The sequence below is a fragment of the Berghia stephanieae genome, chromosome 2 (assembly GCF_034508935.2).
Source record: "Berghia stephanieae isolate SIO BIC M18660-M18661 chromosome 2, UCSD_Bste_1.3, whole genome shotgun sequence".
In the NCBI taxonomy this organism is placed as follows: Eukaryota; Metazoa; Mollusca; class Gastropoda; order Nudibranchia; family Aeolidiidae; genus Berghia; species Berghia stephanieae.
Genome location: NC_088361.1, coordinates 128,252,113 through 128,279,369, shown reverse-complemented (window position 1 = coordinate 128,279,369; position 27,257 = coordinate 128,252,113). Strand labels below are relative to the sequence as shown.

The following is a 27,257-nucleotide window of genomic DNA, read 5'->3' as shown; positions in this document are numbered from 1 at the left end:
CATCATTTATATAACCAATGACACAGAGAGAGTTATAGTTAGATATTATAAAATATATATTAATATAATCTAATGATATTGATTTAGTATTAGTGCCTTCATCATAACTTTAACTTTAAGCTTGCCATATTTTAAACTATCTCTGATCCTTTGTTATAATCGTTTTTGTGTTGCATGTCTTTTGCATTTGATAGCATGCAGTATATTGTGTGTGTGTGTGTCTGTGTGTGTGTGTGTGTGTGTGTGTGTGTGTGTGTGTGTGTGAATTATGTGAATATAATCTTCAAACTTTTATACAGTGGTACCTCTCTAATTGGGAATTGTCTGTAGCCACCCAAATTTTCATGATTAAACCAGTTTTCTAATTTGCATGGAGGTGATGATTTCAGTTGTCTCACAATTCTTTGAGAACTAAAGCCCCTCTGTCACATCAAGGCAATCGCTTTAGATGTGTAGCTATGAACAACAGGTTCAGACGTGTAGACTTCAAAATGGCTGGTATAAAACCAGTAAACTGGTTCATTCTTTTACCAGTCATTATCTTTCTCTTTTTTTTTTCATTGGGGATGGGGTAAAAAATATTATTTTTTTAGTGCAAAAATAAGTCTTTTCTTTTCCTGTTGTGTATGACATCTTCAATATCATGCAATAAATTCAGTCGGTTGTTTATTGATTTATAGACACGAGCAAAGGCAGTTTACACACTGTCCATCTGATTGTTCAATGAATATTACAATAATGTCATATTTATGTGTTTGCTTTATTCTAATAACTTTAGCAGGAACTAGAGATATCCAAAGCAATGTCACCTGGATAAACGTAATTGTCAACAATGTCAACAAAACAATGTACCATCGATTGTTCACACAAAACATTCACCCCGTCCATACCCCTTTATGTGTGAGGCTGGTGTCAGATTGGACGAAGCAAAATACAGTGATGCAAACTCAGACTTTGTGAACGAATTGTCCCAGCACCTTTTGGATTTTACTGTCAATTTATGAGACTTATTTCACACTTGGTGAATGAAAGACAATGACACAGACCATGAAATAATTGTAACAATTCACCCTTAGTTGACTGCACTTTCCATTGGTGTAGCTGTCTGTTTAGTGACAACTTTCAATTGGGTGTTCCTGCTAATTTTGCATTGTTCATATAATATTTTGAGGCAGAAAATCAGGAAATTTGCAATAAAATTGTCAAATGAATGTCTCTGGAATTTTGTCCCAATTGGAGAGGTTCCCAATTTCGAGGTCCCGCTGCATAATGTTTATTTAAGTTTTTGTTTGGAATGTAGCTTTACTTTACCCATGAATAGGAGTATATAGTGTATGTAATGGGTATGGATCGTACACTTTGTTAAGCATCGTCAACAAATAATTTTTCTTTTTAATATTTATCATTCTTTTCCATGTATCTGTACTGTGAAGTAGAACGTTTTGAATTTTCTATTTATACGAATGACTTTGTTCTTTTCATTGGATCACATTTTTCAAGGAAATTCATTTAACGTTGGGCAGTTTGAAAACATTTTATATATTTATTTTTGGGGGTTAAATATTTTTTACTAATGATTTTTGTGCAATTTAAGCTTAACATGATTCCTGTAGTGTGCCTTCCATACCCATACATTTCGTCACAAATGGAAAAAGAGTTGATTAATGTTGTATGTCATCCTGACAGTCATCAAATGTGACACCCTTCATTGGAAATTGCATCTTTACTTTAAAAGAGGAGAAAAATATCATTTATTAAACCAAAACAAAAAAAAGAAAAATAATAAAAGAATCAACAAAAAAAAATATCAAAAGATTCCATATTTTTATTCATTTGAACTGTAAATTTACTTCCCGTGAGGCAACTGCTTCCCTTTAGGTATGGTGAACTGGGTGACTTCAAATTGAATTGCAGTCTAAATGATCTGAATCACGAAATTTGAAGTTTCTTGTAATTTAGATACTATATTCAGTCTCTCCAATGCTAAATGATAAATTTAAGCTCAGATGTCACAATGTGAATCTAAATATCTAATTGAGCATCTGATTCAATGCTGAAAAATGCCAAATTGAGGTAATATCATCTTTCTTTCTTTTCGATATGACAATATTTTCCTCGTTGTGTTCATCTTTTTATGAAAATTATTTAATAATACATTCAAGTATTTATTTACTCAAAGTCTAAAGTTTGATATTTAAAAAAAATTAGTTCACAAAATGAATCCTGTCATTTAGAAAAGATTCTAATCCAAAGAATATATATGTTGGTAAGAGCACAAATTATGACCACGCTTACATACGTTGAGTTGATACACCGTATGATTTTATTGATATTGATCATGGTATTTTCTTGTATGGCTTTACATTACATCACAGTTTACAACATGACACAAATTAAATTTAAATGAGAACGTATCGAAATAAGTTACACGTTTTCTTTAGGGTACATCTTGATTTGTTTGTTGATAAATTGAATTAATTTATTCATTAATTTGTTTATTTATTTATATATTTATTTTTGAGGGGCTTTTAGGTCTTGTGATATGACACTCACATTCAAACTGATAGGTACCTTGTTTGAGTCCCACTGTGGACTGTGCAAAGTTACGGCCTTGGGAAAGGCTCTCTATTCATATTCCCTCACTGTACTCGGGTGTAAAATGGGTTCATGGTCGTTAGCGGTGATATTTCTGTTCGGCTACTTGACTGGGAGGTAAACAGGCACATTTATAGGTATAGTTTTTGGAGATAATATTTTTTTCCTTGTAAATCATCTCTCTGCTAGGAAGTGTAATCTTTTCTTTTGTTTTATCATGTTTCATAAGTATTTGTGTTTTTTGGTGGGATCTTGTGCTTGTGTCTGGACGAGACTTAGTTGATCTCAAACTAAGCACTATGACACTATTTGAATCTTTACCCTTTGTCTTACATTTCCTTGGATGCTTTAATTATAATTCTAAAATTATTTGATTATCCCATTTTATTCTTTTTTACTGGTGCTGATATGACTTAAATGTGTCGCAAGTGCCGTAAAACTTTTAAAAAGAAAGAAAGAACAATTGTTTTGCATGAGCTGTAAAACCTCTAGGAAACAACCCAACTGATTAAGCTTTATGGTTTTTTTTACCCTCACGAATCTTTGATTATAATTTTGAAAATATTTAGTACAAAAAGGGCAATTTACATATCTGTAAGAAGTAATGTAACAAAATATACATTGATTTAAAGTGAAGTATAATATTTATGTTAAATCAGTTGGGGTATTGACAGCTGAATTGTTAATCTTTTGATTCCCATTAAAATGCACAAGTTTGCAATGCTCGTTGTCCTTTTTTTTCTGACTCCTCTTTCCACCCAACTGGGTGAGATTCCTGACCCCCTATCGTAGACAGGGAGGTCGCTTACTGTCTTCTATACCCCTATATCTGCTTTCTAATCGATTTTTGTCTTTGTCTTGGAATGAGATGACTTGGTTTTGTCCTTTTCTTTACCAGAGTCCTAGGCTGAGAGGGAAACAGCGAAATGTACAGTGTTCGTTCGTGTTGGGAGATGATATATTTTTTTGGTCTTGTAGATCATCTCTCTATTATGCACTGTATTATTTATATATATATATATATATATATATATATATATATTATATATATATATATATATATATATATAATGAATTGTAAACATTTGAGTGTATTCATTTTAGGGTGTCCCCTCCAACTAATTGTCACTGGTTTTTGACATTAAAATATAAAGATATTTTCAACCACAATCGGACTAAAGATATTACAAAAAGGTCCCCACAAAAGTATAGCTTTAAGTTATTAAACAAGTCTGCTGATTTAATTAAATTATAACTTTATTTAAAAATAAGAAAATTTCAAAAATAAAATGAAAGGTTTTGACAATAAAAACGTACCTTTTCAGTAATATGTAAAGACAGTACAATACACACAAACAAATCTTGTCTTGTTGTCGTCTCAGGTTTGCTCTTCTGTTTTCTTGTAACAATGACCTGTGCTTGTGTTTGGATGAGGCTTTTAGGTGGTCTCCGACTGAGTGATAGTGTGCTCTACATCTATCTCTACATCTTGGAAACTACATCCATTTCATATTTAAACCATTCCCCTTTGTCTACTTTTTCTTGTGTGCTTTCAATTGTAAATTGATAATTTTTGACTATCCCATTTTCTTCTTTTTATACTGGCGCTGAAATGACGTAACCCTAAGAACAAACAATTTCCACCCAAGTAGTCAAATTAGTAGAAGCATATTAGGATTGCTTTCACATTACTACATGCTATTTGTTATATATTGGGCTGTAAATTTATGACTCTTTATAATGGGCAGAGAACCAAAACCGTCTTCCCCACAGATACAGTCTCATTTTTGTGCTGAGCTGAATCATTTTTACGTACAAAGCCCCAGCACGGACTCAATGCGGTGATTCATTTCAAGGACTTTTTCTAAGGGAGAGTAAAATATTCGTCAAGAAAGCATTAAACCGGCAGATCTGGGCGGGGTCCTTTGACCTCCCATGGTGGGCAGGAGGTCACGCTGTGTCTTCTATCCCCTTAAATCTGTTTTCCGAGTTGCATTATGTCTTTGTCTTGGAATGGGATGACTTAGTTTTGTCCCAGCCCTGACTGGAGTCTTTGACTGGGAGGGATACAGTCAAGTGTATAGTTATTATAGTTTTGGGAGATGATATTTTTTCCCCTTGTAAATCATCTCTCTGTTATGTATTGTTAGTTATGTATTCTGTAAACATTTTTAGTGTGTTCCTCATAGTGGGATCCTGTGCGGTTGTCTGGATGAGACTTTAAGGTGATCTCATACTAAGCACATTGATGTTTGCACTTGGAATCTACATCTGTTCTCTATTTGTATCAATCCCCTTTGTCTTACTGTTTCTTGGGTGCTTTGATTGTAAATCTATAATATTTTATCTTTCCATTTCTTCTTTTTATTGGCGCTGATATGACCTAAATGTGTCGCAAGCGCCGTAAAACCCTTGAAACCAAACAAAACGGCAGATCTTTTTGCTTTATATTTTATTTATGCAATATATAATATATAAGCCTGATCTTACATGAATTTATTTACGTTCTAAAACCACAAATAATATTATTATTTAATTATCTATTGTCAGTTAAAATCAGTTGGTGCAAATGAATGTTATTTATTGCATACCATTGAAATATTGTCTGACTTTAACTGATAATACACAAAAGAAAAAACAACAAAACAAAACAAACAAAAAAATAACTTACGCCTTTATATTAGAATAAATACTTTTGGTATATAACTGTTTTCATTTGAATGAGATATTTTTGTTATATTGCCTGATCTTCATTCATTCATTAAATTTTTTTATCAATACCCACCTGTTTTCTTTGTCATCTCAGATTAATATTATCATAATATGATCACTTCAGTAAAACTTCCGACAATTGTCGAATTTCCGACAGTACGATTTCCCTCGATAAATTATGTTAAGTGCTGACATTCAAAAAAAAAAAAAAAAAAAAAAAAAAAATATATATATATATATATATATATATATATATATATATATATATATATATATATATATATATATATATATATATATATATATATATATATATATATATATATATATATATATTATAATAACATGACCACAATAACATTTTGATTTAGACAACAAAATGCCATATCCAAGGATTGGATATTTCTTTTCAAGATTTTTTATTGTATTTGCGGCACAATTAGATAATGCCATTGCCAGAAAAAGGAAGATGATAAAATAATCGGAAGTTTTGTCATATATTATGACCACAATCAATTGGGATGTAAATAAATTGTATTTTAACAACATGTGACCTCTTCTTCAGTGAAGAAAAGTATCTTTCAGCCACATCTCTACAATTTATAGCATAAATGAGTAAATGAAAATAGATTGTAAAGCTGGACATGTATGACACTTTGTAGACATCCTGTATAAGTTATAAAGTAAAGAAAAAACAAATTTGGCGAGTTCAAAAATTGGAAGACGTATTTTTTTAGGTAGCCTGAAACAACTCAAAGTCCCACAGTACCAGTACGCCAGGATCTCCAACAATAGGCAACATATTAAAAACCCATGTAATATTAAAATTTCTAGTATATAACCGAGAGATGATTTAGAAAAGTGAAGTTATCATCTCTCACAAAAAGATAATTGTCCATCTGACTGTTTCCCTCTAAGCAGTTGACCCCAGGCGCTAATAATAATAATAATAATAATAATAATAATAATAATAATAATAATAATAATAATAATAATAATAATAATAATAATAATAATAATAATAATAATAATAATAATAATAATAATAATAATAATAATAATTTAGACAACACGTGGAATAAAACGGATTTTGAAAGGCTGGGTTGTGTTAACCAAACCAAAGACTGGCTCTTGGGAAGGTAGATTGTCTGGGTCCTCTGGCTGGAGACTGAATCTCTGTAAGATGTTGGTAATAAAGATGAATAACTCCAGCTTGGCTAAAGCTTCTCCAGGGCAGGAACGGCGGCCTGGAATATATGAGGATGGAGTTGTTAGGATGGTGACGACGGCGACGATAATGATGATGATGATGATGTGGTTTGATGATGATGATGATGATGATGATGGTGATGATGAAGAGGGTGTTGTTTTTCGTTCTTGTTGTTTTTGCCGTTGTTGCTGTTGTTGTTATTGTTGTTGTTGTTGTTGTTGATGATGATGATGATGATGATGATGATGACGATGATGATGACGATGATGATGAAGATGATGACTATGATGCTGATCGTCTTGGTGATGGTAGAAGAAGTTGTAGTAATGGTAGTAGTAATAGTGGTAATATTGTTTGGTCTGTTCTTTAAATGTTTTACGGCGATTGCAACGCATTAAGTTCATCGCCAGTATATTTTTAAAAACTCTAGATTTACAATTAAAAGCACACAAAAAAGGTGAATGCTACACATAGAGAATGGATTTAGATTCCAAGAGCATATTATATTATAGCCGCCAACTTTTCAAGTGCAAAATTAACTTAATTACTTTGTTAATTTATGTGTAAGGGGATCTATGAAAAATGTATATTATCTAAAATAATATTTATTAAACCACATGCATGCTTAGTTATATTGCAATCGGTCAATCATATTGGGGATGGTGAACATTTTTGCAAGACAGCTTGATATTTCGACTTGAGAAATGGTGCAAAGAAGGAATTATAAAGAATGTTACAGGGACAATCGTGAAAACAAGTTCTTAAATTCTCGAAACAGAACCCTTTCGCGCAAACGTGTCCTAAATGAACACTGCCATGTTGTCTTCCACTGTGTAAGAGTTAGGTGCTGATTTAACCCCCCCCCCTCCCCAACCAAAAAAAAAAAAAAAAACACAAAAAAATAAAATAAAATAAAATAAATAAATAAATTGAGATCTTAACTGGTGCCCGAGTGGCATGCTGTAAATCCAAACCCCAATCTTATTGAGCACCTCTGAGATATAATAACACATACAAGGGAACAACAGTGCCAAGTAAGGGATGCTTACGAGCTTTGGAACATTGTTGAAACAGGATGGAATGTGACACAGAAAATAAAATGACAAATCCACCTTGATTAACTCTTTGGGGAGACTTGTACGAGCAGTGATAGGAAATGGTGAAGGGCATACGCGGTTCTGACTTTGTTGCATCACATTTTCTCTATTTCTGAAGCAGAGCAACCCAACTTGTGTTCTTTGGGTTGTCCTTGCTTTTAAGATTATGCATGTATGCTGATGAAATTATCCACAGCCATATTTATGATATTGCTCGATTCCGTGATATGACAGCATAATCCTGGAACAGGCAAGGGTCATTTCCAAACATATAATAGTCCATTATTTAATTAAATTTTTAAAACATCCAGATTGTCAAGTGGACAGTCCCGATTTTATCAGGACAGGAAGCGATGCTAAAGTGGTAATAGTAGTGGTAGCTGTAGTAGTATAGTGGTAATAGTAATGGTAGCAGTAATAGTAGTAGAAGTAGTAGCAGCAATAGTAGTAGTAGTAGTAGTGGTAGTAGTAGTAGTAGTAGTAGTAGTAGTAGTAGTAGTAGTAGTAGTAGTAGTAGTAGTAGTAGCAGTAGTAGTAGTAGTAGTAGTATTAGCAGTAGTAGTAGAAGCAGAAGTACAGGTAGTAGTAGCAGCAGTAGTACTAGTAGTAGTAGTAGAAGCAGCAGCAGCAGCAGCAGTAGTAGTAGTAGTAGTAGTAGTAGTAGTAGTAGTAGTAGTAGTAGCAGTAGTAGTAGTTGTTGTTGTTGTAGTAGTGTATTAGTATTAGTGGTATATTATTATTATTATTATTTGTAGTAGTAGTGGTAGTAGTAGTAGTAGTAGTAGTAGTAGTAGTAGTAGTAGTAGTAGTAGTAGTAGTAGTAGTAGTAGTAGTAGTAGTAGTAAAAGTATGAGTAGTAGGAGTAGTAGTAATAGTAGTAGTAGTAGTAGTAGTAGTAGTAGTAGTAGTAGTAGTAGTAGGAGTAGTAGTAGTAGGAGTAGTAGTAGTAGTCGTAGTAAAAGTATGAGTAGTAGGAGTAGTAGTAATAGTAGTAGTAGTAGTAGTAGTAGTAGTAGTAGTAGTAGTAGTAGTAATAGTAGTAGTAGTAGTAGTAATAGTAGTAGTAGTAGTTGTTGTTGAATACATGTCTTCTTCTTCTTCTTCCTCTTGCAGCTTATCCCGCATTTTCCAGGGTTGCCATAAGGAATTCCACTTTCCCATGCATCGGTCCATAGCATCATCTTCCTCCAGGCCAGTTCTTTCATATCGTCCTTACCCTCTACATCCATCTATTCTTTGGGCGTCCCTTTTTTTTTATTCCCCGCTAATGGCATATCCATTACTTTGTTTCTCACGTACTCTCATCACTTAACATGTCCAAACTATTTCAATATATCTTCTGTCATCTTTATTGATACATTCTTCATTTCAGTCAACCTTCGAATTCATTCCCACATTTATCCCTTTCTCTTTATTGGAACAGCCGTGTGACCAAGTAATAGTATAAATTTAGTAGTAGTAGTAGTAGTACATTACCTAGTGAAAACGGTATAAAATTGTCTGGCACCACAGGATTCCCAGCTTCATCAAGAAAACGTTCAGGTCTGAAAACCATGGGCTCTTTCCAATTTTTTTCACCGTGAAGCACAGTATTGATATTTGGCATCACAATAGCACCTTCTGGAATGGTATATCCACCAATGGTCGTGGTTTTGTTACACAGATGAGGTAAACTGTGGACATAATATTATGATAAATGAACATGGATATTAGTATATCTATATTCAGAGATTCTGAAGGAAAATTTAATATATAACTAAAATTTCCCCTATGACTTAAATTTCAAGAATGGACGAAACCCATAACTCCCTATCAACCTAACCATGGAAAAGAATTATGAAAAAATGCACACAATCAAATACTGGGTACACTTGTCAGTCTTTCGATGCGACAAAAAGTGCTAGGTAGTCCGTTCCTTTTTTTTTTGGTAATTGCTCCAAGGCATCTTCATCATTATTCTGCAAAACAAAAATCGGTGCTGCCATTTGTACGGTCTCTATCAATTGTTCATATGTTTTGCTGTTATAAATACGCGGTCTATGGCGTTTTAAATATTTTCCCATGTTGTAATGGAAATGATGATGTTTGCCATGTAAAGCATTGTGGAATGCTGTTTTCGCACAACCTTTTATCTTTTTATTTCTTTCTATTTTGCTTTTTATTTTTGTATATTATGAGGTTTTTGGTTGTTACTAAGAAGAATCGGAAGCCATCTGATTGCTTTTGTAGTATCACTTCCATTCTGCACATTACAACAATACATAACAGATGTTTTACAAAGAAAAATTATCATCAATTACAACTTTAACTATACATTTGACTATCTCCTCTCAGCCAAGGACTTCAACAAGGGATTGGACAACCCGAGTTAATCTCAATGCAAGACAGACAAAAAGCAAGTTGGAAAACAGCTATAAGGGTGTAGAACACAGCAAGTGACCTCCCTGCCCACTATGAGGATTATGAGAGGGCTTCAGTCAATGTCCATTCAAACAGAAAAACAACACAGAATACAATTAAACAGATATTAGTCCACCTCTGATTTTAGATTAATCTAGACATTTAGGTTTCAAACCTAAATATTACCCGAGGGGCCCAGCAACGCCCAATCTTTGGGTCTCCATGATGACGGCGTTGACGTATTTCAATTTAATTTTGTCTTCAACCGTTGGAGCTTTCTCTGTTCCAATTACCTCATCGATTTCCTGTTGAAGCTGAAAATAAATAAGTACATTTGGACCCATTGATTCTCATTTTTATGTTTAGAGTATTTCTGGATTTAATCTCCAAACGCTGTCACCACAGAAATGATGATAACCTATTTTAAACACTAAAGCTGCTATTGTTTAAATTTGGTCAAAGTAAATAGCTGCTAGACCCTGTGGTCTAGAAATGTAATGTATAAAAGTGAATATAAAAGTCTTTAAACAGAAAATACTACTATGCAAAAAACGTTTTGGTCCAAAACCTATCTTCAGATAACAGTAGAAGTTAAAAGAAATTGCTGAGAATTGTTCTCAAGTATATCTGGATTTAACTGAAGTAAAGCCTTACCGTTTTGACGTTTTCGACATTGTCTGAAGAAAAGTGTAACCACGTGTTTAATATTTTGTTCTTTTTTGAACATGCTCTGTTCATTTTAAAAAACATTAAAGTTTAATTTTATATATCTAAACTTACACATTCCAATTTCTTAATTTGATGTCCCCTGACATTGTCTATTATTTTAGTCTTGTTAAATGAAAGACTGTTACAATAAACTAGATTTATATCAACAAATAGCTGCAGAAATATAATTACACAGTCGAGTAAATTTTCCACTTATTTGGTAAATAGTCACTATAAATTTCTCAGTGAATATTTACATGAGTACAGATCAGTTTCCAATCAAATAAATGTGTTTGGTTGTAACAAAAAAGGGAGATTATACGCCATTATACATTGTCTTAATCTCGACAGTGTCCTTCAGGTCAAGCAATTTCAGACAATTGATCTCAGTGGCTTTTGGGTCAACCAATTTCAGACAATTGATCTCAGTGGCTTTTGGGTCAAGCAATTTCAGACAATTGATCTCAATGGCTTTTGGGTCAAGCAATTTCAGACAAATGAACTTCAAAATTTCTATATTCAATACTTTTATTCTTTAATTAGAGAAACGGGCCATCTTTTAAAATATTACAGAGACATTAGTCAAGAGCAGACGTGAGCTGAGAGTTTGGTTTATCTGACCACATATTAGTCTTTTATAATATATTTTTATACTACTACTACTACTACTACTACTACTAATAATAATAATAATACTAATAATAATAATAATAATGATAATAATCATCATCATCATCATCATCATCATCATCATAATACAGTAGTAATTATTATTATTATCATCATCATTATAATTATTATTAAAAAATAATAATGATATTATTATTATTATTATTATTATTATTATTATTATTATTATTATTATTATTATTATTATTATTATTATTATTATATTATTATTATTGTTAATGTATATATTATTATATATATATCTGTCTGTCTGTCTCTCTCTCACAAACACACATACACACACACACACATACACACACACACACACACACACACACACACACACACACACACGATATAGACAGATGAAATTCGATTTCATTTTGTTTCATTTGTGGTGCATTGTATTTATTCATAATTCCGTTTTGGCGCAATCATTGTTCTTTTATGTGTTGACTGATAAAATAAAATTATGAGAAGGAAATGTAAAATTGCTGGAGCAACATTGATGAAAAAACCTCAAATCAATAAAATGTAGAACAAAAAAATTGTTACCCATATAATGTCGATATTACCAACCTTTTTCTGTACGTCCGGATTGCGCAGGATAAATAAAAGAGCCCATAAGATCTGAGTGCTGGTTGTTTCTGTTCCAGCTTGAAACAGGTTGGTCATGATCATTATCAGATTTTGCTCTGGGATAATGAGAAACGATGAAATAAGTTCAAATGAAGAGTGGGTTTCTAAAATACGTTATTTTCAATTTTCATTCCATTCTGAGATATTGGAGATGATTCTTTCATTGGCCTTTTTATTTTATTGTAACAAACTCAATTTTGTATTCAAGTTAAGAAAACGACCGTGTCAATTGATACACAAAAGTAAAGTTCACAATTGGACACAGCTCATGAAATAAAAATCTGAAGAAGATGGGAATATGGACTTAACTAAACGATTTCCAAATCCACAGGGTGTCCATAAAGTCTTTCCATGATTTTAATGATTTATTATTCTAAAACCGTTATAGTTATTTACATCCAGTTTTCGCCATCTTCTAGGTAAAAGCCATACACTGTGCCCATTAGTCATTAAGCCACATTAGTCATCACCAAATTTAGCAAACTCGACCTGAACTTCAAAAATAAATGTTACACAAATCATTTTGTGTCACGTGATTTGGAACAAAATCGTCATAGATTGCTTGACAAGCTTTCACAGCCCAATTTGCAGATCATGTAGGAAAACGCCTTTTTAAAAAAAACTATTCAGAAGAGAATGGATGACAGTCAACCGGGAAAGAACTAAAGTGGGGAAGATGGGCAGAACATGTTAAAGTGGCGACTTTCGACGGACAGTCAGTTTAAGTGCGGACACCTAATGCAGTCCATGGATAATATTCTCTTGGAATGTAACTTGGGACCGACGTGCACTGACACTGACTTAAGAACCTGCAAGATAATCTGAATTGGCTGAGACATCATCACATCGTTTCAAACCAGTAGTGGATCCATTTCATAGGATCTTGGCTGCAGGTTCAGTGTCAGTGCACGTCGGTCCCAAGTTACATTCCAAGCGAATGTTGTCATGGACTGCATTGTATGTCCGCACTTACACTGAACTGACTGTCCGTCGAAAGTCGCCACTTTAACATGTTCTGAACAGTCTTCCCTACTTTAGTTCTTGCCCGGTTGAGTGTCACCCATTCTCTTCAGGATAGTTTTGGTCATGATCCACATGGGAGATTTTCCGTCGGGCCGTGAATGGCGTCATTATTACAGCTGTCCCATTCTATTCAGGTATGGACTCTGTATGCGTCTGCATGGGCGATATGAATAGTCTCAGACCACCAGTTAACTAGACTGTAGTCTGAGAGAATTCGATTGGAGCAAAGTATCCAGCCATATGACGAGATCGTTCATTCTAAAACATCTAGAATTATTTTCTATCACATGGAATAACCTAGCTATGAGTCTGTTTAATTTGATTCTATTTGGGATGGTCAACCAAGTGATATTTCCTGATATACCACAAAAATATTTGACCACCTGTTTCAAACCAATATTATGTCAGAGTGATCAAGGTGATGAAAAGTTAAAATGATCACATATTATATGACGAATAAGATGAATAATAATAATGATAATAATAATGATGATGATAATGATAATGATAATGATGATGATGATAATAATAATAATAATAATAATAATAATAATAATAATAATAATGATAATGATAATGATAATAATAATGATGATGATAATAATAATAATAATAATGGATGGCAAAAAACAATAAGACCTGAGTGACGTCAACTTCGTTCTATCTATAGAGACTTTTGCAGAAACCTCAAACCTATTAGACATTGTTTACACAGATCACAATAACACTATAGGGGAAAGCGTGACTCAGCAGTACGGTCTTTGCTTCATACCCGAAAGGTACCGAGTTCGAGCACCCGCCACTGCGCTGTGCGGCCTTGAGCAAGTCACCTCGCCCTAGCTCAATTTGTGTGCTGCACTGCGGCTGACGCTTGGGTTATTCCAGCCTTCTCTTGAAATAGACCCTAGAGACAGTTTCGCCCTATGGGATGAATAAAGGGAATTATATATATAATATATATATATATATATATATAATATATTTATTTTTATTTTTTTTTTTTTAAATTTTTTTTTGTATTATTATTTTGTTTTATTTTTATTTTTTATTTTTTTTATTATTTATTTATTTTTTTTATTTAACAAAAAAATGGGACCAAATCAACCGATATCAAAACAAAAAGAACACGAAGAGGTCATAAAAAAACATCAAATAAAACACGACTTGTAACAATTCAATCAAATAAGTATTTAGTGAAAAGATATATTTTTAGACGTTTTCAATATATATATATTATAGAGCTCTAAATACTACAGACTGGCGGAGATCGTTCAACAATAAAAACAGTTTACGCAATGTATATACAGTTTGTGTAATTTTCAATAAAAATAATTAATACTTAATACTAGACGTCTAATCTATCTACCGTTTAAGGTTGTTTCATGACACGATTTTTTTCTTTCGTCCTCCTCCATTTGGTAAGACTTTATGAAGTTTTGGTAATTCTTCTCATCTTTGTTCTCTCTCATTTCGTTTATAAATTTCAAGCTGAAATTAAAAAAAAAAGAATGCCGAAAACCATAATAGACGTCTATATGAAATATTACACGAGAATGAGTAATTAGCATTTTTTAACGATTCCAGCGTTATTGGATTTTATTGGGTCAATAATAATGATGATGATGATAAAAAAATACTACCTACTAATACCACTACCACTAGCACCACTACTACTACTACTACTACTACTACTACTACTACTACTACTACTACTACTACTACTACTACTACTACTACTACTACTTTCTAATAATAATAATAATAATAATAATAATAATAATAATAATAATAATCATAATAATAATGATAATAATAATGATGATGGTAATAATAATTATTATTATTATCATCATCATCATCATCATCATCATCATCATCATCATCATCATCAGTTAAAAATTATTATTATTATTATTATTATTATTATTATTATTATTATTATTATTATTATTATTATATATTATTATTAGTAGTAGTAGTAGTAGTAGTAGTAGTAGTAGTAGTAGTAGTAGTAGTAGTAGTAGTAGTAGTAGTAGTAGTAGTAGCAGTAGTTGCAGTAGTAGCAGTAGTAGTACCATTATTATTATTATTATTATTATTATTATGATGATGATGATGATGATGATGATGATGATGATGATGATGATGATGATGATGATGATGATGATGATAAGGATGCTCATGCTACTAAAACTGCAGAGTCCTTGATTCTCTCATACAATGGATTCCAACGCCCAAATTTATATAGTAATCTGCTCAAACGCAAGGATAATTGGTATCTATCAGGGGATCATTCTATCATCCACCAGGCAATGATTGGATAATGGATCTTTCTGATTTGGTGGAAAGTACTTTGAAATAAACTAACATTATTTACGAAGGTAGCAATCAATTATATCTGACACATTACAGCTACAAAACCAGAATAAAAGTGTTGCATCTTATGACTGTAAAGACTTGAAAATTCCTATGTTACAGGGAGTTAAATGACAAAAGTATAAAAAGCGATAGAACGGTCATTACAAATGGAGAAGCGAGGAAGAATAAATAAAACAAAAAACCAGTACCTGAACCCTGTCCTAAACAATTCTTCATTTTTCAGCATTTCCTTTGCGTGGAATAGGTCTCCAGGTAGATATTTTAGCCAAGGAAATACGTTGACAACTGCTGTCCCTTCCAATAATACAACCTGTTTGAAGGGTTTAATCAAAAATCGATAAGTACTGGACCATGATATAGTGACAAATATTATTATGACTGATAAATTATTTAATCCCTGACCTGAACGGCCTTTACGAAATAGTAATAGGTTGTAATTATAGTAACCACGGACAACCCAAAGTCTCTCTGTCACCACGACAACTCTACCCCCCCCCCTACCAACACCACCTCATGAGAAGCATCATCAGGAGCTTGTGTGCTGCCATGACCCTGAAGGTGATACCAGCCTAGATCCAATCCTGCTGGAACAGCTGAAGATGAGTAGCCAGACCAAGAATGATCCAAACCAGTGTCCAGACAAGGTTCTTCCTTTTCCTGGACCCACACCTCCAACTCAATGACAATGAAAAATAGGAAAATATACTATGCTGGCTCGGTCGTCGCCCAGTACAAAGAGGACCGCGAGTCAAACGTAGGAAGTCCGATGACATGACAAGTGAGCTAGACTCCAACGGTGAAAACAATCTCACTATAGGCCCAAACATTAAAATACTTTACCTAAATATAGAAGGAATATCAATGGCTAAGTACCTATTACATGTACTAAAAAAATATAATGTTGACATTGTCCTCCTCCAGGAAACTCATCTCGATGACACTGCCCCTCCCTCAAGATACAACATTCAGGGATATCACGTAATAAACAAACAGCACAATAGGCAATATGGCATCATCACTGACTTGGGAGGCAGCACAGAAATCGACGGCACACAAAGAATCAATATTAAATTTGGTGGTACTGAAATTACTAATGTATACAACCCACCAAATCTTAACTGGGCCTCTTACCCGAATGCCCAAGTAAATCACCCATCCATAACAGCCACCATTCCGAACGGGGTTACAACAAAAATGACACTCCAGGGAATGAGATCTCACAATGGGCAAACATTAATGACCTAACAAACATTTACAACCCCAAAGTTTGTTTTGTTTTTAAGGGTTTTACCGTATTTTACGGCGCTTGCAACACATTAAGCTCATATCAGCACCAGTAAAAAGGAAGAAAATGGGATGGTAAAAAGTTCTAGAATTGCAATTAAAGCACAAAAGAAAAATTAAGACAAAGGGGAATTGGTTCAAATAGGGAACAGATGTAGATTCCAAGAGCACACCGTCAAAGTACTTAGTTTGAGATCACCTAAAAGGCTCATCCAAACACAAGCACAGGTCCCAACTAAGAGGAATATACTCAAATGTTTACCAATCATATAATATAATATGTAAACTAAACATAATACAATGCATAACAGAGAGATGATTTACAAGGAAAAACATATCATCTCCCAAAACTATAACTATACATTCGACTGTTTCCCTCCCAGCCAAGGAACTCCGGCAAGGATCAGGACAAAACTAAGTAATCTCATTCCAAGACAATGACAGGAAACAACTGGAAAACTGGTATGGGGGGATAGAAGACAGCATGTACCTCCCTGCCCACTATGGGAGGTCAGGATCCCCACCCAGACAACCCCAAAGACAAAGGAACTCTAAGATCGGCACGTTGGTGCAAAGACTATACCCCAGACCTCGTGTTTGTAACAAAGGACCTAAATGGAAATTCGCTGAAGTCAACTAGAGAAATCCTGGGAGATTTTCCTCACAGTCAACGTCGTCCAGTCCTTGTTAGAACTGGAATCCAAATCCCAATCATGAACACCCTGCCCAAACCAAGGTGGACTTTCCGAAAAGCAAACTGGAAAGCTTTCGCCGATGAAATTGACAAAACCTGCCATAGGATTCCCCCCAAAACTGAGAATATAGGGAGATTTAACAAACTTGTCCTAACCTCCGCAAAGAAGAACATACCCAGGGATTTTAGAAAACAATACATCTCATGCTGGAATGAGCGAAGCAAAAAATTGCTGACAAAATATGAGGAGACACATAATGAACATGTTGCAGAAGAACTACTAAATACACTATATGAAAGCTGAAAAGAAAGATGGGTAGAAACTGTCGAAAATTTTGATCTTCGTCAATCCAGCCGTCATGCCTGGCAACCCCTCAAAAAGTTAAACCCTGAAGCTCGTCAAACAAAATCAGTCCCCCAGATTGCAGCCGACGAAATATCATGGATGCATGCCCGAAGACTAATAAACTTTAAAAAGAAAACAAAAAACAAACAAAACAACAAAATTATTGCTCACGGTTTGGATGTTAGATAAATCAAGGTTTTTTTTTTCAGTGACATAAAAACATGAATTGCTAACAATCTGTCTCTTCTTTAGAATTAAAAGAAAACCCAAAGCCTCAGATGATGTACTTAAAAAAAAAAACTAGACTAGAAAGAAATATTCTGTATCTCCTAGAACATATTTAAATAATATAGTCATATAATGCTTTTGTGGAAATATTTTTAAAGTATTATTTTACTATTGCAATAAATTTAAACAAGAATATTTGCATTAAAAATGGTTAAGCGGTACGGTTTTTGCTTCGTACACAAAACGTACCGAGTTCGATTACCCGCCTATTTTTGTGGCCTTGAGCAAGTCACCTCGCCCTAGCTCACTGTGGCGCTGCACGGCTGCTGACGTCTGGGTTATTCCAGTCTTCCATTGGACTAGACCCTAAAGACAAATTTCCCCTTGGGGATGAATAAAGGGAATTTTATTTTATTATGAAAGATCCACTTTGCTTTTTGGCATGGCAACAAATATAATTTTACCCGTTTAGTTTTGGAGAAAACCGGATGCAACAATATTACGAGGGGTTCCTATAGGGCATCCGGTTTTTACTTAAAATAGATTTTGAGGCGTAAGGGAGAATTCTTGATGTGAGATCGTTTAATTCAATAACTAATCATTGTAAAAATTAAACCATTTTGATAAGCACTCATATAGGTGACTTGAGAGGTATAATAATAAGACCCTCGAACTCCTGCTCGAATCCTTCCCAATACGCGCTCCCAAAGTAAAATAAAAAAAAAACATTTTATACAAGTCCCACATCCTCATAGCCTAATATCTGATATTTAAGTTAATCTATTATTCTCACATTCTCTGTAATATCTTACCTGTTCAGACATGATTTGAAAGAAGTTTTGAAAGTATGGATCTTCCAGCTCAAACCTTTTCCCAATCAGTATTGAACAAATAATGTTGGCGATACAGGCTTTGGTCAAAGATCGTACCTCTATCGGTTTGCTGTTTGACTTGGCAAGGTGGTCCATATAAAACTTTACCTTGAATTTAGAATATGAAAATAAATGGTATGAAACAAAATATTAATGTAACAGTTTTGAAGAAGTGGAAAAATGATAGAAAGAAAGATCTTGTGTTAAAGACCTTCGACAATCGACAATATATACTCCAAAACTATCATTAAAATTGCTTATAGAATTGAAAAAATATTAATCCTTTTAAAAATGAATATCCAATAAGTACATTATAGTAAAAGGGGAGTACAGGTCTCATTGAATACTATCAGGGTGATCGATGTTGAATAATGTAATAATAATATTTAGTTAGTTCTTTCGTGAGGAAGACTCATTCCTTTTGCTCCCGACGATCAAATAAAATATTATGAATCTTGTCATTAATAAGTGGGTAAATTTTGTAAATCAAGCACCAAGAACATGGATTTAAATTAATTTACTGAATGATATTTTTTTGTCAAAACAATCCACGCCTATAACTTCGAAAATTCACGTTGATTGATGACATCTGAAGAGACATTGAATACGCGGTCGATCACGAAGGCTTTATTTTACGTTTTTTAAAGACCAAAATTGAGCATCATATGTTCCCACTTAGCATTTATCATCCCAGTACAGCGGGATTGCCAGATCAAAAAATATAGAAAGCCAAACTTTCTCTGAAAAAAGCACACACAAAAAAAACAACAAAGAAAATCCACAAATTTTTTTTTAAATTAAAAAACAATAAATAAAATTATTTATTTTATGGTGGGAAATAATTTTGAACACTTGGTCCTCAAATATGGAACGATATTTCCAGGGATATTCGTGAAGAATCAAGTGTCGATGTTTTTAAATCAAGCTTAAACAATTTTTTACAAAAACATATTTTTAAGTCTCTGTCAATGTTTCACATTTATATGTTATAGGTGTTTTAAAATATGTTCTTCTTTTGAGTAATAACTGAAAGTGTGTCTGTTTGTGTGTGCTTGTATGTGTGTGTGTGTGTGTGTGTGTGTGTCTGCATGTTAGTGACGTTTTAGATTATCATTCTTGTAACTGTGAAGCGCAGAGAGCATGACCTCAAGTCATGGTTATGCACTATAAAGTGTATATTATTATTATATTATTATTATTATTATTATTATTATTATTATTATTATTATTATTATTATTATTATTATTATTATTATTATTATTACTATTATCATCATTATCATTATTATCATTATCATTATCATTATCATTATTATTATCATTATCATCATCATCATCATCATCATCATCATCATCATCATCATCATCATCATCATCATCATCATCATATTATTATTATTATTATTATTATTATTATTATTATTATTATTATTATTATTATTATTATTATTATTATTATTATTATTATTATTAAAATGGTCTGTCCTTACCTCAGTGTTAATCCTTTCAGCCATCCAATTCTTTCCCATGCCAAACTGTTTGAGAATTGAAACTGTCACATCCCTTTGTTCCTTCCACAGAAGCCCAGAGGTATTCATAATGCCTGGACACGAAATGGGTTTATATAATCACTAAGGGTCATAGAACTATGTGCGTTTATCTATAATTTCTCACACGGTACCATGGTTTGGTTTCTGTGATACTTTGAACAAAACAATGATATATTTTTCCACTTTTCTTTTCTTGTTTCACCCAATTAACCAGAGTGCAGGGTTTTAATTATTTTTACCTTCACTGGATATAAAATGCGCTGGAAACCCTTAAAAATTAGCTAACCCCCCCCCCCCCCCAAACAAACAGGATTCTTTGAAGGCAATAAATATGAAAATCTTTAAATGTTTTTACATACCACTCCTTTGGTGTACATCATTAGTTATCCAAAATGCTGCTTAAAAAATGTCTGCAATAGCCGACGATAATGTTGATCAGTGATAAGGTGCACGTCTAATGCCCCCTACACACCTAACGTTCTATACCGAACGGTATACCGTTAACGGTCTTAAAACAAATACATAGACCTCTTTAAAATAAATACATATTTGAACTCAGCAGGTCAAATGAACAGTCTACGCTTACACGTCTCGATTTAATGCTTATTAACAAAATATTTTTAAAACGTATTTATTGCATTAATTTACTGTGTAGTTTTGCCCCATCGATCTCTTCTTTTTCCTTTTTGACGACAGGACAACATATATACAGAAAAATCATCGTCAGCCATGTTTACCACTATTTACACACAACAAGCGAATATTTTTACGGTTTACCTGAATAGTGTGGAAGTACAGTATACATGTCATTTATACATGACATTTATAGCGGTAGGTGTGTAGCGGGCATAACATATAGATTGGAGCATAATTCAAATCAATGGTCTGTTTGTAAAGATAAGAATGATAAGAGGTGCTTTTCCTCCAAATTTCCGATATATGTGACGAATCGTCTCAAAACTGCATTTGAAAAGCATGTTTTCTTTTTTAAAAACTAAGTTGGTAGAGCTTGCTTCACAGGCAGAGGGACCGTGATCGATATCGGGTGCAGTTGAGATATTTTCTGACCCCTCTGTCCATCCAGGAGTGATTGGGTAGCTGGGTCTGTTAGATCTGGCGGAAAGTACTGTGCAATATATTAGCGTCCTATCAAAATGATACAAGAAATTGCTATTGTCCGCTTCACGCTATAGAAACCGAGATAAACTCCGGCTCCATGGGCCTATTGGTTCTAAGAACTACTTTTTTTAAAAGCACGTTTAATGGATATTGCACTATATAAAAGCTCAGGATTTTATTTATGCCGTAAGGATCCTTAAACTTGAATTTTAATTTCCAATTATAAAAGATTTAGGTCAAAGTAGATTATCGCTATATACACCATGGGATTCCATGGGCCTTACGGTTCTGAGGGATTATTATTCTATTATACTGATGAGGGGTTTATCCTCACACTTTTCATCCGGCTTTCGTTGCTATTACAGGGGGCGTGTCGATTTATTGTCTTTTTCATGTAATTTAGTCATTTAAACTCCGTCAAATTTCTCGTCTGTGTCCATAAACCGATTGAGTTATTATCGGAAAAGTAATCTGCATTTGTGATAAAAGAATCTGATAGCAGTATAGAATGACAGAAAGTTTCTGTGAGAGATTTATTTCGTCATTATAAAAATAATATTGAATTTTCTAATTTAGATCAATTTGACTTTAGACTCACTTTTCTTCAGCTACTTTATTCTGGCATAAATAATCTAGGTGAATATTACCAATAATACATTGAGGTAAAATGATTAACTCTCCAACCACAACTATCGTTTTAACGACATGTAATATTCTATACTGTACACTTTTCTTCATCTTCTTCATTCTGACACAAATAATCTAGGTGAATAAAGCCAATGTTACATTGACGTGAAATGAGTAACTCTCCAACCACAACTATCGTTTCAATGACATGTGTACTGTATACTGTACACTTCATCTACTTAATTCCGACATAAATAATATACGATTCTTTCATTTCCTTGCATTTATTAAAGGAGTTATTTTTATCATGCCCAATAGAGCAGTAAAGTTAGGTGCCCCAAACGTAAACAATAACAAGTTGCTAGTGATTTCCGTTAGGGACCGGAATAATTTACGCACAATATAGGTCTCCCAATTTTGTAGTTTGAGTTGTAGGCAATACACTTTCAGTATTGAAAATATGTTTACATAAAATCTAACAGTTGCAGAAATAATAATATAAGGCTAAATTATTATGAAAATCAGGCTCCGAATAATTCTCGTTTTGTTCACACCAGCGCAATAATTTGCTCTGGTCTAAAAATAGATAGACTGTAACTTTTGATAAATTTTAGAAAATTTTACCTTTTGTTCCATAAAATATCCATATCTAGACATTATTTGATGCATGATCGAGTATTTATGAATATGTGTTTCTTTTGCCACCTAACAGCCAAATTTTAAAGGTTATTTTTTTCTATTATTTACATTGGAACGTGAGCTGTCAAGACAGGAACATGTGGTTTGCCACGTGCTTCTCGACCTTTGTTTACGTTTGGGGCACCTAACTTTACTGTTCTATAACACAACGAGTTTGCGAGTATGTGTTATTGCACGATAAAAATATGATTTGACCCAAAATATAAAAACGTTAGATTTGTATTCATGCGTACCAAAAGATTTAGTTGGCAATCAGCTGTCTTTTACACCTTATTTCACACCAATAAAATGTGCCAAAATTCAAGACGTTCAAAGCATTATTAAACGATTACGTATTTACTAAGAAATGATAGGGTTTTCCACTGGGATGGGGTGAAATAATCTACGTTATATAGCCAATGTTACATTGACGTAAAACGAGTAACTTTCCAACAACTATCGTTTAACGACATGTATACTGTATCTATTTGTAGATCTGATAACAAATTAATACGGGCTTATTGTGTAATCGAAATATTCTCAAACCAACGCAAAACCTTGTCCTTACAAAAATGTTAAAACAGGCCAAATTGCATTCGGTTATCAGACCTGTCAATATGTGCATCTTGTGTTTTAAGTCATGGTTCGCTAGTTCATTTTTTTCTTTCTATTTAGCAATGTGATTCAATACTCTCTAGATATATCTTTACAAGTTCATCATCATCATCTAGTCAGCTGATCCTGCGTAGGACGTTGCTTCCCGAACTTTCTTGCGAAACAGATTACGGTTTTCCGCCAGTCTACTTGCTTGAGTTGCTGTCATTCCCAGCCATTCACATATATCTTGTTCCCAGCTTCTTGTTGGTCTACCTCTTCCTCTCTTGCCGTCTTTACAAGTTACATATTCAAATTACCCGATCGCTTGAGGCTATGTTTCTTTGCCTAATAGAATTCCTAAAGATGACATTGTTACAAAGGTCGTGTCTGAGAATATGATAACCACGTGTAAGGTCCGATTGCGCAATGAACGGCTTCGTGCATACATCATCCGGTCTGATAACTAAACACAATAGTTGGCTTATTTTAACATAGTTGTAATGGAAAATATCTTGCATTGGTTTGAGAGTATTTCAATTACAACGATGGGCCCGTGAAAACTTGTGTTATCAAGCCCTTCAAAACTGAAATTTTATTATTGTAACTGTGGTCTAAAGATGTCAAATATTATGTATACCTCGAGTTATTGGAGTAATTATATCATATCACTAAGGAGAAAAGTGCTAATCAAAGAAGACCGAAAAGTATTAAAATTGATTTGGTAATGAGTATGTAGCATTCAACTTGTATAAAATGTTTAGTTTACGAAATAAACTTTGGCCACGAGGAAACTGATTTTACTATTCCTTAAAAGTCATAAACTTTTGGGGAAACTCTTTTATCCTCCGAAAAAAATGTTCAAGAAAATAATTATTACCATCCGCATTCGATTTTCCTTAAAATAGATTTTGGCGCCTGATGGTATCTTAATCCACGCTAATGATAATTTTAAAAATATCTCAAAGGTAGATTCTTTTTCCCCCGATACTTGAACAGTATTTGTCAGCTGATTCAATAAGACTTTAAGATAGACTAGTCTACAACTTATAATCGCTACATACATCAGCCTATCTGCCGTACAGCGACAAAACCCCGTATAATGGCAAACGTGATTTTACAGGAGAGCCGAAAAACTTTTCAAATTTTACTTCAACTTTTTACAATAACTATGCGGAGAATTGATGCAAATTTGGTATCAATCGAAAGGTCTTTTTTTATTCTATCACATTTGATGTATAAAAATAGAAAATAGAAACCTGTACTATTCGAAAATCTGAATTTACTGTTATACGGGGTTTTGTCGCTGCATCGGAAGCCGATTGGAGTGGTGCAAACACCGTATCTCACATTATACGGGGTTTTGTCGTTGCATCATGACGCGTGCTATACCGTATCTCGGCGTTTGACCTATATTTTTATATATTGGGAACAGAGTGTTACATCGGGTCTTTCAAATTTATTTACTACTGATAATATTTCGTTATGAAGTAAGAGGAAGAGGACAAGGAGGAGGGGGGTGAGGAGAAAAGAAGAAGAAGAAGGAGAAGAAGAAGAAGAAGAGAAAAAGGAGGAGGGTGAGGAAGAGGAGGAGGGGAGAAGAAGAAAGGGAAGAAGAAGAAGGAGAAGAACAGGAAGAAGGAGATATGGAGGATGTGGAGGAGGACAAGGAGGAGGAGGCGGAGGAGAAGAAGAAGAAGAAGAAGAAGAAGAAGAAGAAGAAGAAGAAGAAGAAGAAGAAGAAGAAAAGGAAGGAGAGAAAGAAGAGGAGGGTGAAGAAGAGGAGGAGGGGAGAAGAAGAAGAAGAAGAAGAAGAAGAAGAAGAAGAAGAAGAAGAAGAAGAAGAAGAAGAAGAAGAAGACGAAGAAGAAGAAGAAGAAGAAGAAGAAGAAGAAGAAGAAGAGGAAGAGGAAGAAGAAGAAGAAGAAGAAGAAGAAGAAGAAGAAGAAGAAGAAGAAGAAGAAGAAGAAGAAGAAGAAGAAGAACAAAGGGAAAAAGGAGGAGGGTGAGGAAGAGGAGGACAAGGAGGAGGAGGAGGGGAGAAGAAGAAAAAGAAGAAGAAGGAGAAGAAAAGGAAGATGGAGATATGGAGGAAGTGGAGGAGGAGGAGGAGAGAAGAAGAAGAAGAAGAAGAGAAGAGAAGAAGAAGAAGAAGAAGAAGAAGAAGAAGAAGAAGAAGAAGAAGAAGAAGAAGAAGAAGAAGAAGAAGAAGAAGAAGAAGAAGAAGAAGAAGAAGAAGAAGAAGAAGAAGAAGAAGAAGAAGAAGAAGAAGAAGAAGAAGAAAGAAGAAGAAGAAGAAGAAGAAGAAGAAGAAGAAGAAGAAGAAGAAGAAGAAGAAGAAGAAGAAGAAGAAGAAGAAGAAGAAGGAGGAGGTTGATGAAGAGGAGGACACGGAGGAGGAGGGGAGAAGAAGAAAAGGAAGAAGGAGATTTGGAGGAAGTGGAGGAGGAGGAGGAGATGACGAAGAAGAAGAAGAAGTAGAAGAAGAAGAAGAAGAGAAGGAAGGAGAGAAAGAGGAGGATGGTGAAGAAGAGGAGGAGGACAAGGAGGAGGAGGGGAGAAGAAGAAGAAGAAGAAGAAGAAGAAGAAGAAGAAGAAGAAGAAGAAGAAGAAGAAGAAGAAGAAGAAGAAGAAGAAGAAGAAGAAGAAGGATGAAGAGGAGGAGGAGGAGAAGAAGAAGTAGAAGGAGAGGAAGAGGGTGAGGAAAAGGAGGAGGAGGGGAGAAGAAGAAAAGGAAGAGAAGAAGAAGGAGAAGAGAAAGAGGAGGAGGAGGTCAGGGACGAAGAAGAGGAGGAGGAGGAGGAGGTGAGGGATAAAGAAAAGGAAGGCGAAGAATGAAAAGACGATGTTGATGATCGACTTGTATTAAGCTAATGAAGAATTTACAATTATACGGTACTACACGGCCGGTTATACAACGACAAAACCCCGTATCGAGGCAATGCAACGACAAAACCCCGTATAACTGGACTTACGGGGTTTTGTCGCTGCATCAGCTGATTGAAATAGCAACATACGGTGTTTTTAAAATGTTTAACTTTTTTATTTTTAAGAATTGCCTCGTAATATTTTGTGAGTGGATGCAGGGTGTCATTCTGATCACAATGGTATAAAAATGTCTGTTTGACCCAATTTCGAAGATACGGGGTTTTGTCGTTGTACGGCAGCTATGTGGTCTTGCTGTATGACATTGGCTTTTGGCTCGGAAGGCCATGACTTAGAGCCTTGCTCGGCGCATGCTTGAGTTCTTGGAAAAGGCTCTTTACTCACATTCTCTCACCAATCTCAGGTATGAGTACATGGCCGTTAACAGCGCTGTCTCTGTCAGAAAAAAATTGTAATATCGCCTAACATGCGCCATGCATCTCGTTCTACATGTAAAGTGTTGCTGTTGATAAGGGGCATTGTAAAGGGCTGTGAGCACGTTTAGTGGATATTACACTCATGGTTTTTTTTTATTTGGGAGAAGGTGGGGGGGGGGGGGGGGGGAGGGTTAAAACATGGAGTCCATGGGCCTTACTGCTCTTAGGCATTATTATTTCATCATACTGATGAGGGGTTTATTCATAAAACTTTCATCCAGCTTTCGTTACTGTTATATGGAGCGTGGTGATTTATTGTTGTATTTAGTTATTGAGTTATACTTACCACCAGCAAATCTCTCGTCTGTGTCTATAAACCGATGAGGTCTGTCCGAAAAGTAATCTCCATTTTTGATGAAAGCCTCTTTAAGAATTGGATAGCTGTTTAGAATGACGACAAGTTTCTGTCCCATATATATGCTGTAGATATCTCCGGTTCTGAAATAGGCATGATGAGGAATGTTAACAAAC

General features: G+C 34.2%; 1 protein-coding gene across 1 annotated transcript in view; it reads right to left on the bottom strand.

Moving 5' to 3' along the window:
* Window positions 1-5,662: 5,662 nt before the first annotated feature.
* LOC144966584 (cytochrome P450 2U1-like) overlaps window positions 5,663-27,257 on the bottom strand; it is a 61,656-nt gene continuing 40,061 nt past the window's right edge. The window contains exons 3-11 of the mRNA XM_078903271.1: window positions 27,073-27,224; window positions 20,347-20,459; window positions 18,797-18,964; window positions 15,621-15,742; window positions 14,420-14,541; window positions 11,971-12,086; window positions 10,201-10,328; window positions 9,091-9,287; window positions 5,663-6,554 (exon numbers count right to left, since the gene is read on the bottom strand). Coding sequence (XP_078759397.1) covers window positions 6,370-6,554; window positions 9,091-9,287; window positions 10,201-10,328; window positions 11,971-12,086; window positions 14,420-14,541; window positions 15,621-15,742; window positions 18,797-18,964; window positions 20,347-20,459; window positions 27,073-27,224 — 1,303 coding nt within the window. The 3' untranslated portion in view covers window positions 5,663-6,369. The remainder of the gene's footprint in view (window positions 6,555-9,090; window positions 9,288-10,200; window positions 10,329-11,970; window positions 12,087-14,419; window positions 14,542-15,620; window positions 15,743-18,796; window positions 18,965-20,346; window positions 20,460-27,072; window positions 27,225-27,257) is intronic.